Source organism: Oncorhynchus masou, chromosome 12, assembly GCF_036934945.1.
Source record: "Oncorhynchus masou masou isolate Uvic2021 chromosome 12, UVic_Omas_1.1, whole genome shotgun sequence".
Classification (NCBI taxonomy): Eukaryota; Metazoa; Chordata; class Actinopteri; order Salmoniformes; family Salmonidae; genus Oncorhynchus; species Oncorhynchus masou.
The window spans coordinates 93,712,939-93,726,767 of NC_088223.1; the positions used below are offsets into that span (position 1 = coordinate 93,712,939).

At 46.4% G+C, this 13,829-nt stretch overlaps 1 protein-coding gene across 1 annotated transcript in view; it reads left to right on the forward strand.

Annotated features, from left to right (window-relative positions):
• The window catches only part of LOC135549435 (stAR-related lipid transfer protein 13-like), an 85,214-nt gene extending 81,570 nt beyond the window's left edge, over nucleotides 1-3,644 (forward strand). The window contains 4 exon segments of the mRNA XM_064979404.1: nucleotides 681-898; nucleotides 1,403-1,579; nucleotides 2,676-2,753; nucleotides 2,755-3,644. Coding sequence (XP_064835476.1) covers nucleotides 681-898; nucleotides 1,403-1,579; nucleotides 2,676-2,753; nucleotides 2,755-2,794 — 513 coding nt within the window. The 3' untranslated portion in view covers nucleotides 2,795-3,644.
• Nucleotides 3,645-13,829: the final 10,185 nt, after the last annotated feature.

Consider the following 13,829-nt stretch of genomic DNA (forward strand, 5'->3'; position numbering starts at 1 on the left):
TATATACAATGTTTTTACAAGGTACAAATGGTAAAGGACACAAGATAAAATAAATAAGCATAGATATGGGTTGTATTTACAATGGTGTTTGTTCCTCACTGGTTGCCCTTTTCTCGTGGCAACAGGTCACAAATCTTGCTGCTCTGATGGCACACTGTGGAATTTCACCCAGTAGATATGGGAGTTTTTCAAAATTGGATTTGTTTTCGAATTCTTTGTGGATCTGTGTAATCTGAAGGAAATATGTCTCTCTAATATGGTCATACATTGGGCAGGAGGTTAGGAAGTGCAGCTCAGTTTCCACCTCATTTTGTGGGCAGTGAGCACATAGCCTGTCTTCTCTTGAGAGCCCTGTCTGCCTACGGCGGCCTTTCTCAATACAAGGCTATGCTCGCTGAGTCTGTACATAGTCAAAGCTTTCCTTAATTTTGGGTCAGTCACAGTGGTCAGGTATTCTGCCGCTGTGTACTCTCTGTGTAGGGCCAAATAGCATTCTAGTTTGCTCTGTTTTTTTGTTAATTCTTTCCAATGTGTCAAGTAATTATCTCTCTCTCTCTCTCTCTCTCTCTCTCTCTCTCTCTCTCTCTCTCTGTCTCTGTCTCTCTCTCTCTGTCTCTCTCTCTCTCTCTGTCTCTCTCTCTCTCTCTCTCTCTCTGTCTCTCTCTCTCTGAGTATCCCAGGTGGCTGATGGTAACCCCCTGCGGCGGTGGCGTGTGTCTGTGGAGGTGTGTGCCCCGCCCAGTGATGTGTTGGAGAGGCTGCTGAAGCAGCGCCCCCTATGGCAGGCAGACGTACTGGAGGAGAAGGTTCTGGAAACCCTGGACAGACAGACAGACATCTACCAGTACAGCCTGCAGAGCATGTCACCACACCCCAACACGGACTATGTGGTACTGAGGTTAGTACACACAATCACACACACCTCTCAACTACCCAGCTCTGGTCATCAATGGTTCTTGTCTTTTAACAGAGATCTCTAAGTAACATGCTGGGACATGTGATATAGAAAGGAAAATCAGAGGAAAGTAAGAGTTGTTCACTCCTGCTCTAAACCCTCACCTGATTCCCCCTCCCTAATTTATAACCTAAAGCATCGACTACTAGGACTGTGGCTAAATTGTATTCTCCCTACATAGTTACCCATATGGTCATCTTTCCTGACTCTGTCTCTCTCTCTCTCTCTCTCTCTCTCTCTCTTGGTCTCTCTCTCTCTGTCTCTCTCTGTCTCTCTCTCTCTCTCTCTCGGTCTCTCTCTCTCTCTCTCTCTCTCTCTGTCTCTCTTTCTCTCGGTCTCTCTCTCTCTGTCTCTTTCTCTCTCTCTCTCTGTCTCTTTCATTCTGGCTCTCTCTGTCTCTGTCTCTCTCTCTCTCTGTGTGTCTCTGTCTCTCTCTCTCTCTCTCAGGTCATGGCGTAACGATGTGTCTAAGGGTTGCAGTGTGTTGGTGTGTGTGTCAGTGGACCAGGAGGACAGTCCAGCCCAGCCTGCAGTGAGAGGAGTAGTTCTAGAGTCCCACTACCTTCTGGAATCCTGTGGAACTGGCAGGTCCAGGCTCACACACATCTGCAGGGTTGACCTGAAGTAAGGCTGTGTGTGTGGGTGGGGGGGAGTAAGAGAGTGTATGGATACTGTAAATAATGGCATTTAGTGGCAGAATCAATTATCCATTGTCACTTCCAGAGAGAAGAGAACCACTACCACCAACCACAACCACCAACCACAACCACCAACCACTACCACCAATCACTAACCACTACCACCAATCACTACCACCAATCACTACCACCAATCACTACCACCAACCACTACCACCAACCACTACCACCAACCACTACCACAATCACTACCACCAACCACTACCACCAACCACTACCACAATCACTACCACAATCACTACCACCAATCACTACCACCAACCACTACCACCAACCACTACCACCAACCACTACCACCAACCACTACCACCAGCCACTACCACCAACCACTACCACCAACCACTACCACCAACCACCAACCACTACCACCAACCACTACCACCAACCACCAACCACAACCACCAACCACTACCACCAATCACTAACCACTACCACCAATCACTACCACCAATCACTACCACCAATCACTAACCACTACCACCAAACACTACCACCAACCACCACCACCAACCACCAACCACCAACCACCACCACCAACCACCACCACTACCACCAATCACTACCACCAATCACTACCACCAACCACTACCACCAACAACTACCAAAGTAACACTAACCACTACCACTACCACCAACCACTACCAACAACCACTACCACCATTCACTACCACCAACCACTACCACCAATCACTAACCACTACCACCAACCACCAACCACCAACCACTACCACCAACCACCAACCACTACCACCAACCACTACCACCAACCACTACCACAATCACTACCACCATCCACTACCACCAACCACTACCACCAACCACTACCACCAACCACTACCACCATCCACTACCACCAACCACTACCACCAACCACCAACCACTACCACCAACCACCAACCACCAACCACTGCCACCAACCACCAACCTCGACCATCAACTGAGCCAAACAGATCACTATATATGAGGTCTCCAGAGTGTTACAAGGTGTTCTAACCCAAAGTTTCTGTTGTTGCTTTGTCCAGGGGCAGGTCTCCAGAGTGGTATAACAAGGTCTTCGGTCACCTGTGTGTCTCTGAGGCCCAGAGGATCCGTTCCTCCTTCCACCCTACAAACCCCCTCAGGCCCTGAGACCAAGAACTGAACCCCAGGAATAGGTTCTGAGGCTGGGCTACATCGGCATGGAGGATGGCCCCATGGACCAGAGGACCAAAGAAAAGTTACTGTAGAATACAGGAGAACAGGAGTGCTAGAACAATGGACTCAGTACCTGGAACAATAGACCTAGAACCTTTGAATCATGACCAGAGATTAATGGGTCTAGAACCAAGACAACGGTGGGCTAGAACCATGCACCTAGATCCAACAATAAATTACTAGATCCATTGACCCAGAAAAAGGAATCCATTGTCCTAGATCCATGGAACTAGAACCAGGGAACACTCAGTGGACCTAGAACTTGGAACCATGTTTCTTCATTCTGAAACCACTGATCCAGGGAATGGAGAGAGACAGGCAACATCTCTCTGGAACCAGTGACTTATAGAACCAGGGAACAACGGTGATTAAGATCTTAGAATCAGGTAAACAGAACGATCCAGAAGTTGGAACATGGAATACGGAATGATCTAGAACTTGGAACCAGGGACACTGAACAATTTAGAACTTGCAACCAAGGACACTGAACAAACTAGAACTTGGAACCAGGGACACTGAGAAATCTAGATCTTAGAACCATGGACATGGAACAATCTAGAACGATCTAGAATTTAGAACCAGGGATTTTGAACGATCTAGAATTTAAAACCAGGGATTTGGAACGATCTAGATTGAACTTGAAGACATCTCTGGCTCCTACAGCGTTATCTCTGTTCTCATTACCACTGTCCCTTTTAAACTGGTATCATTAGTCATAATGATATGAATAATATCATCTCTATTGTCTATGTTAATTATATAATTATATTATCTATTGTATTATCATTTGTTATATTAATATTATGATGTCATCATTGTTGTATAATCATTTTTTTTGTTATGCTGTTATACAGGACATTTACCTATTTCACTGCTTCTGGGAAGCATGTGTGTGTGTGTGTGTGTGCGTGCGTGCGTGTGTGTGTGTGTCATTACCCAGCTGTCATTACCCATCAGGTCATTAACATATTGATGTGCTATTGTTTGGGTGATAGGGTTATCACGTGTGCTAAAGCAGTACTGTAACTGAACCTAACATAGGCCGTTACCATGGGGTTACTAAACTCATGTATAACGCTCTACCGTATTACCGTGGTAGTGTCGTCGCTAATGACAATACCGTGGCGTTAGTGTGGCATAGGGTTGCCGCGGTGTTGCAATGGCGTTACCGAGGCATTCGCTAAATTGTGACATCGCTAAAGTGTTGCTATGGTATCAGCATGGCATTACCCTGGTGTGTTACCATGGCGCTGCTAAGTTGTACCGTTGCTATGGTACCGCCATGCTTTGTGAGTGAGTGCTGTTTTGCGTGGGAACAGTGTGCTTGATTCTGACGTGAGCAGAAGAGGATTATGGGTAAACGTGTTCTGGCTCTAAATTTAACTGAAGAGATCAGAGGAGAGGGCAAGTTAGCCTGGTCCCAGATCTGTTTGTAGTGTCAGAGGACAACAGGTTGGCTAAAACCATGCTTTAACTTAGCCTGGTCCCAGACCTGTTTGTAGTGTCAGAGGACAACAGGTTGGCTAAAACCAGGCTTTAACTTAGCCTGGTCCCAGACCTGTTTGTAGTGTCAGAGGACAACAGGTTGGCTAAAACCATGCTTTAACTTAGCCTGGTCCCAGACCTGTTTGTAGTGTCAGAGGACAACAGGTTGGCTAAAACCATGCTTTAACTTCAACAGGTTGGCTAAAACCAGGCTTTAACTTAGCCTGGTCCCAGATCTGTTTGTAGAGTCAGAGGACAACAGGTTGGCTAAAACCAGGCATTAACTTAGCCTGGTCCCAGATCTGTTTGTAGTAGGGCCTGTGGTGGAAAAAGTATCCAAAAGTCATACTTGAGTAAAAGTAAAGATACGTGAATAGATAATGAACAGGGATGTTCTCTGTTTAGTGAGTCCTCCAGATCAGAGGCAGTAGGGATGACCAGGGATGTTCTCTGTTTAGTGAGTCCTCCAGATCAGAGGCAGTAGGGATTACCAGGGAGGTTCTCTGTTTAGTGAGTCCTCCAGATCAGAGGCAGTAGGGATGACCAGGGATGTTCTCTGTTTAGTGAGTCCTCCAGATCAGAGGCAGTAGGGAGGACCAGAGATGTTCTCTGTTTAGTGAGTCCTCCAGATCAGAGGCGGTAGGGATGACCAGGGATGTTCTCTGTTTAGTGAGTCCTCCAGATCAGAGGCAGTAGGGATGACCAGGGATGTTCTCTGTTTAGTGAGTCCTCCAGATCAGAGGCAGTAGGGATGACCAGGTATGTTCTCTGTTTAGTGAGTCCTCCAGATCAGAGGCAGTAGGGATGACCAGGGATGTTCTCTGTTTAGTGAGTCCTCCAGATCAGAGGCAGTAGGGATGTTCTCTGTTTAGTGAGTCCTCCAGATCAGAGGCGGTAGGGATGACCAGGGATGTTCTCTGTTTAGTGAGTCCTCCAGATCAGAGGCGGTAGGGATGACCAGGGATGTTCTCTGTTTAGTGAGTCCTCCAGATCAGAGGCAGTAGGGATGACTAGGGATGTTCTCTGTTTAGTGAGTCCTCCAGATCAGAGGCAGTAGGGATGACCAGGGATGTTCTCTGTTTAGTGAGTCCTCCAGATCAGAGGCAGTAGGGATTACCAGGGAGGTTCTCTGTTTAGTGAGTCCTCCAGATCAGAGGCAGTAGGGATGACCAGGGATGTTCTCTGTTTAGTGAGTCCTCCAGATCAGAGGCAGTAGGGAGGACCAGAGATGTTCTCTGTTTAGTGAGTCCTCCAGATCAGAGGCGGTAGGGATGACCAGGGATGTTCTCTGTTTAGTGAGTCCTCCAGATCAGAGGCAGTAGGGATGACCAGGGATGTTCTCTGTTTAGTGAGTCCTCCAGATCAGAGGCAGTAGGGATGACCAGGTATGTTCTCTGTTTAGTGAGTCCTCCAGATCAGAGGCAGTAGGGATGACCAGGGATGTTCTCTGTTTAGTGAGTCCTCCAGATCAGAGGCAGTAGGGATGTTCTCTGTTTAGTGAGTCCTCCAGATCAGAGGCGGTAGGGATGACCAGGGATGTTCTCTGTTTAGTGAGTCCTCCAGATCAGAGGCGGTAGGGATGACCAGGGATGTTCTCTGTTTAGTGAGTCCTCCAGATCAGAGGCAGTAGGGATGACTAGGGATGTTCTCTGTTTAGTGAGTCCTCCAGATCAGAGGCAGTAGGAATGACCAGGTATGTTCTCTGTTTAGTGAGTCCTCCAGATCAGAGGCAGTAGGGATGTTCTCTGTTTAGTGAGTCCTCCAGATCAGCCGCAGTAGGGATGACCAGGGATGTTCTCTGTTTAGTGAGTCCTCCAGATCAGAGGCAGTAGGGATGTTCTCTGTTTAGTGAGTCCTCCAGATCAGAGGCAGTAGGGATGACCAGGGATGTTCTCTGTTTAGTGAGTCCTCCAGATCAGAGGCAGTAGGGATGACCAGGGATGTTCTCTGTTTAGTGAGTCCACCAGATCAGAGGCAGTAGGGATGACCAGGGATGTTCTCTGTTTAGTGAATCCTCCAGATCAGAGGCAGTAGGGATGACCAGGGATGTTCTCTGTTTAGTGAGTCCTCCAGATCAGAGGCAGTAGGGATGACCAGGGATGTTCTCTGTTTAGTGAGTCCACCAGATCAGAGGCAGTAGGGATGACCAGGGATGTTCTCTGTTTAGTGAGTCCTCCAGATCAGAGGCAGTAGGGATGTTCTCTGTTTAGTGAGTCCTCCAGATCAGAGGCAGTAGGGATGACCAGGGATGTTCTCTGTTTAGTGAGTCCTCCAGATCAGAGGCAGTAGGGATGATCAGGGATGTTCACTGTTTAGTGAGTCCTCCAGATCAGAGGCAGTAGGGATGACCAGGGATGCTCTCTGTTTAGTGAGTCCACCAGATCAGAGGCAGTAGGGATGACCAGGGATGTTCTCTGTTTAGTGAGTCCTCCAGATCAGAGGCAGTAGGGATGACCAGGGATGTTCTCTGTTTAGTGAGTCCACCAGATCAGAGGCAGTAGGGATGACCAGGGATGGTCTCTGTTTAGTGGGTCCTCCAGATCAGAGGCAGTAGGGATGACTAGGGAGGTTCTCTGTTAGGTGAGTCCACCAGATCTGAGGCAGTAGGGATGACCAGGGAGGTTCTCTGTTAGGTGAGTCCACCAGATCAGAGGCAGTAGGGATGACCAGGGGTGTTCTCTGTTTAGTGAGTCCTCCAGATCAGAGGCAGTAGTGATGACCAGGGAGGTTCTCTGTTTAGTGAGTCCTCCAGATCAGAGGCAGTAGGGACGATCAGGGATGTTCTCTTGATAAGTGCGTAAATTGGACCATTTCCCTGTGCTGCTAAAGCGAGTACTTTTGACTGTCAGGGAAGATGTATGGAATAAAACGTAAATGATTTTCTTCAGGAATGCAGTGAAGTAAAAGTTGTCAAAAATATAAATTGTAAAGTACAGATACCCCCAAAATAATACTTAAGAAGTTCTTTCAAGTATTTTTACCTCCGTACTTTACACCACTGGATCTGATCTGTTAGTAGTGTCAGAGGACAACAGGTTGGCTTATGCCAAGCTTTAACTTAGCCTGGTCTCAGATCTGTTTGTATTGTCAGAGGACAACAGGTTGGCTAATGCCAAGCTTTAACTTAGCCTGGTCTCAGATCTGTTTGTATTGTCAGAGGACAACAGGTAGGCTAATGCCAAGCTTTAACTTAGCCTGGTCTCAGATCTGTTTGTATTGTCAGAGGACAACAGGTTGGCTAATGCCAAGCTTTAACTTAGCCTGGTCTCAGATCTGTTTGTATTGTAAGAGGACAACAGGTTGGCTAATGCCAAGCTTTAACTTAGCCTGGTATCAGATCTGTTTATATTGTCAGAGGACAACAGGTTGGCTAATGCCAAGCTTTTACTTAGCCTGGTCTCAGATCTTTTTGTGCTGTCTTGGCAAATCCTAGTTGCCGTTGTCTTCCGACAGGTGGCTTCATTCCTACACAACACTCGGTCTTCAACCAATCAGTGCAGACAGAATCATTGCAGTATCTGACATGAGGCAATACCTATAATACTATAATAATATAATACCAATACAATGTTGGAGTTGATAAGACGACACTACCAGATCTGGGACCAGGCTAAGACCAATGACAACAGGACCAGATCTGTGACCAGGCTAAGACCAATAACAACAGGACTGGATCTGGGACCAGGCTAAGACCAATGACAACAGGACCGGATCAGGGACCAGGCTAAGACCAATAACAACAGGACCGGATCAGAGACCAGGCTAAGACCAATAACAACAGGACCGGATCAGGGACCAGGCTAAGACCAATAACAACAGGACCGGATCAGGGACCAGGCTAAGACCAATAACAACAGGACCGGATCAGGGACCAGGCCAATGTCATCAGGTGGAAGCTACAGTACAAGGCTGTTTGTTTCTCTTTTGTCTAGAACAAGTTTGCTGAAACCAGCTAAATAAATCTTCTGTAAAAAATGGCAGGCTCAGAATATGCCTACTAGTTCTTTCTGATGCAGTGCATTAGTTGCCTTTGTCAGAGAATGAACCTCTTGCACCAAGCAATGCAATACCCTGTGGCCTGCGCACGCCTCAGATGAAGGACGTTGTCTCCCTTGGCCAGAGGTGACCAACCCTCAGACGAAGGACGTTGTCTCCCTTGGCCAGAGGTGACCAACGCTCAAACGAAGGACGTTAACTCCCTTGGCCAGAGGTGACCAACGCTCAGACGAAGGACGTTGTCTCCCTTGGCCAGAGGTGACCAACCCTCAGACGAAGGACGTTGTCTCCCTTGGCCAGAGGTGACCAACCCTCAGACGAAGGACGTTGTCTCCCTTGGCCAGAGGTGACCAGCCCTCAGACGAAGGACGTTGTCTCCCTTGGCCAGAGGTGACCAACCCTCAGATGAAGGACGTTGTCTCCCTTGGCCAGAGGTGACCAACCCTCAGACGAAGGACGTTGTCTCCCTTGGCCAGAGGTGACCAGCCCTCAGACGAAGGACGTTGTCTCCCTTGGCCAGAGGTGACCAACCCTCAGACGAAGGACGTTGTCTCCCTTGGCCACCAGAGCGAGTCTGACCACCACTCAGAGACCACTATGATGACACACCAAATGATGACCACCAATCAGAGACCACTATGATGACACACCAAATGATGACCACCAATCAGAGAACACTATGATGACACACCAAATGATGACCACCAATCAGAGACCACCAACCCTCAGACGAAGGACGTTGTCTCCCTTGGCCAGAGGTGACCAACCCTCAGACGAAGGACGTTGTCTCCCTTGGCCACCAGAGCGAGTCTGACCACCACTCAGACACCACTATGATGACACACCAAATGATGACCACCAATCAGAGACAACTATGATGACACACCAAATGATGACCACCAATCAGAGACCACTATGATGACACACCAAATGATGACCACCAATCAGAGACCACTATGATGACACACCAAATGAAGACCACCAATCAGAGACCACTATGATGACACACCAAATGATGACCACCAATCAGAGACCACTAATGATGACACACCAAATGATGACCACCAATCAGAGACCACTATGATGACACACCAAATGATGACCACCAATCAGAGACCACTATGATGACACACCAAATGATGACCACCAATCAGAGAACACTATGATGACACACCAAATGATGACCACCAATCAGAGACCACCAACCCTCAGACGAAGGACGTTGTCTCCCTTGGCCAGAGGTGACCAACCCTCAGACGAAGGACGTTGTCTCCCTTGGCCAGAGGTGACCAACCCTCAGACGAAGGACGTTGTCTCCCTTGGCCAGATGTGACCAGCCTTCAGACGAAGGACGTTGTCTCCCTTGGCCAGAGGTGACCAACCCTCAGACGAAGGACGTTGTCTCCCTTGGCCAGAGGTGACCAGCCCTCAGCACTGTGCCTTACAACACCTCCCTCTCTCTGAGTACCAACACCCACACACAGGATATGTCCCGATAATCTCTCCTTCCTCCTGAAGTGTGCACTTGTTCATTTCCTTTTATGGATGCCAAAGGGAAGGACTGGTTAAGGAAGTCCCTGCTTACACCAATCCAATGCTTTCAGTTTGGTGGGGAGAAGTGAATGAGGGAACATTTCAGGATGAAAGGAGATAGTATTGGAGGCAACCTCAGAATTGTATTTGACAGTACATACAGATAGGACAACACTATATACTTCCACTAGTTATTCCTCACCAGCGCCACTAGGTGGAGCTGTTTTTAAACGTAGAAACAACGGCAGAATCGTTATTTCAAAATGGATCTCTTAGAAGTTCTGAGTAGAGGGGATACTAGAGGAGAGTTCAGTCCATTATTCATATTTGTCTCGACTTCTAAAAATCCTTATATATATATTTTTTTTAAGATGGCTGTTGACCAACATTTCTATCATTTTAATTTTGTTCATGTTGGGAGTGTGTCTTTCTGATAAAATATCTGTTTATCAGACTAAAACGTCACTCTGTCTTTTAATTCTTTATGTCCAATAGAAATGTTTTACAGTGAAGAGAGTCTCACCTTCAAAATATAATGTGGCAAAGAGGATATAGGAATAGGAATCAATGTTTGCATCCTACTTATATAGGGTGTGTGTGTGTGTGTGTGTGTGTGTGTGTGTGTGTGTGTGTGTGTGTGTGTGTGTGTGTGTGTGTGTGTGATGTTTAAGCAATACGGCATAAGGGGGTGTGGTATATGGCCAATATACCACGGCTAAGGGCTGTTCTTAAGCACGACGCAACCCCAAACCCCCAAGGTGCCTTATTGCTATTATAAACTGGTTACGTAATTAGAGCAGTAAAAAAATGTTTGGTCATACCCGTGGTATTAGGGTCTGATATACCACAGCGATCAGCCAATCAGCATACAGGGTTCAAACCATGCAGTTTATAATCACTGATACCTGTCAGTGTGGGATAATGACTGATACCTGTCAGTGTGGGATAATGACTGATACCTGTCAGTGTGGGATAATGACGTATACATGTCAGTGTGGGATAATGACTGATACCTGTCAGTGTGGGATAATGACTGATACATGTCAGTGTGTGATAATGACTGATACCTGTCAGTGTGGGATAATGACTGATACCTGTCAGTGTGGGATAATGACTGATACCTGTCAGTGTGGGATAATGACTGATACCTGTCAGTGTGGGATAATGACTGATACCTGTCAGTGTGGGATAATGACTGATACATGTCAGTGTGTGATAATGACTGATACCTGTCAGTGTGGGATAATGACTGATACCTGTCAGTGTGGGATAATGACTGATACCTGTCAGTGTGGGATAATGACTGATACCTGTCAGTGTGGGATAATGACTGATACCTGTCAGTGTGGGATAATGACTGATACCTGTCAGTGTGGGATAATGACTGATACATGTCAGTGTGTGATAATGACCTGTCATACCTGTCAGTGTGGGATAATGACTGATACCTGTCAGTGTGGGATAATTACTGATACCTGTCAGTGTGGGATAATGACTGATACCTGTCAGTGTGGGATAATGACTGATACCTGTCAGTGTGGGATAATGACTGATACCTGTCAGTGTGGGATAATGACGTATACATGTCAGTGTGGGATAATGACTGATACCTGTCAGTGTGTGATAATGACTGATACCTGTCAGTGTGGGATAATGACTGATACCTGTCAGTGTGGGATAATGACTGATACCTGTCAGTGTGGAATAATGACTGATACCTGTCAGTGTGGGATAATGACTGATACCTGTCAGTGTGGGATAATGACTGATACCTGTCAGTGTGGGATAATGACTGATACCTGTCAGTGTGTGATAATGACTGATACCTGTCAGTGTGGGATGATGACTGATACCTGTCAGTGTGGGATAATGACTGATACCTGTCAGTGTGGAATAATGATTGATACCTGTCAGTGTGGGATAATGACTGATACCTGTCAGTGTGGGATAATGACGTATACATGTCAGTGTGGGATAATGACGTATACATGTCAGTGTGTGATAATGACTGATACCTGTCAGTGTGGGATAATGACTGATACCTGTCAGTGTGGGATAATGACTGATACCTGTCAGTGTGTGATAATGACTGATACCTGTCAGTGTGGGATGATGACTGATACCTGTCAGTGTGGGATAATGACTGAAACCTGTCAGTGTGGGATAATGACTGATACCTGTCAGTGTGGTATAATGACTGATACCTGTCAGTGTGTGATAATGACGTATACATGTCAGTGTGGGATAATGACTGATACCTGTCAGTGTGGAATAATGACTGATACCTGTCAGTGTGGGATAATGACTGATACCTGTCAGTGTGGAATAATGACTGATACCTGTCAGTGTGGGATAATGACTGATACCTGTCAGTGTGGAATAATGACTGATACATGTCAGTGTGGGATAATGACTGATACCTGTCAGTGTGGAATAATGACTGATACCTGTCAGTGTGGGATAATGACTGATACCTGTCAGTGTGGGATAATGACGTATACATGTCAGTGTGGGATAATGACTGATACCTGTCAGTGTGGGATAATGACTGATACCTGTCAGTGTGGGATAATGACTGATACATGTCAGTGTGTGATAATGACTGATACCTGTCAGTGTGGGATAATGACTGATACCTGTCAGTGTGGGATAATGACTGATACCTGTCAGTGTGGGATAATGACTGATACATGTCAGTGTGGGATAATGACGTATACATGTCAGTGTGGGATAATGACTGATACCTGTCAGTGTGTGATAATGACGTATACATGTCAGTGTGGGATAATGACTGATACCTGTCAGTGTGGAATAATGACTGATACCTGTCAGTGTGGGATAATGACTGATACCTGTCAGTGTGGGATAATGACTGATACCTGTCAGTGTGGGATAATGACTGATACCTGTCAGTGTGGGATAATGACTGATACCTGTCAGTGTGGGATAATGACGTATACATGTCAGTGTGGGATAATGACTGATACCTGTCAGTGTGGGATAATGACTGATACCTGTCGGTATGGGATAATGACTGATACATGTCAGTGTGTGATAATGACTGATACATGTCAGTGTGGGATAATGACTGATACCTGTCAGTGTGGGATAATGACTGATACCTGTCAGTGTGGGATAATGACGTATACATGTCAGTGTGGGATAATGACTGATACCTGTCAGTGTGGGATAATGACTGATACCTGTCAGTGTGTGATAATGACCGATACTTGTCAGTGTGGGATAATGACTGATACCTGTCAGTGTGGGATAATGACCGATACCTGTCAGTGTGGGATAATGACTGATACCTGTCAGTGTGTGATAATGACTGATACCTGTCAGTGTGGGATAATGACTGATACCTGTCAGTGTGGGATAATGACTGATACCTGTCAGTGTGTGATAATGACTGATACCTGTCAGTGTGGGATAATGACTGATACCTGTCAGTGTGGGATAATGACTGATACCTGTCAGTGTGGGATAATGATTGAAACCTCTGTGTGTGATAATGACTGATACCTGTCAGTGTGGGATAATGACTTATACATGTCAGTGTGGGATAATGACTGATATCTGTCAGTGTGGGATAATGACTGATACCTGTCAGTGTGGGATAATGACTCCCTGTCAGTCTGGGATAATGACTGATGCCTGTCAGTGTGGGATAATGACTGATATCTGTCAGTGTGGGATAATGACTGAAACCTGTCAGTGTGGATGACTGAAACCTGTCAGTGTGGGATAATGACTGAAACCTGTCAGTGTGGGATAATGACTACCTGTCAGTGTGGGATAATGACTGAAAACTGTCAGTGTGGGATAATGACTACCTGTCAGTGTGAGATAATGACTGATACCTGTCAGTGTGGGATAATGACTACCTGTCAGTGTGGGATAATGACTGATACCTGTCAGTGTGTGATAATGACTAAAACCTGTCAGTGTGTGATAATGAACAGACA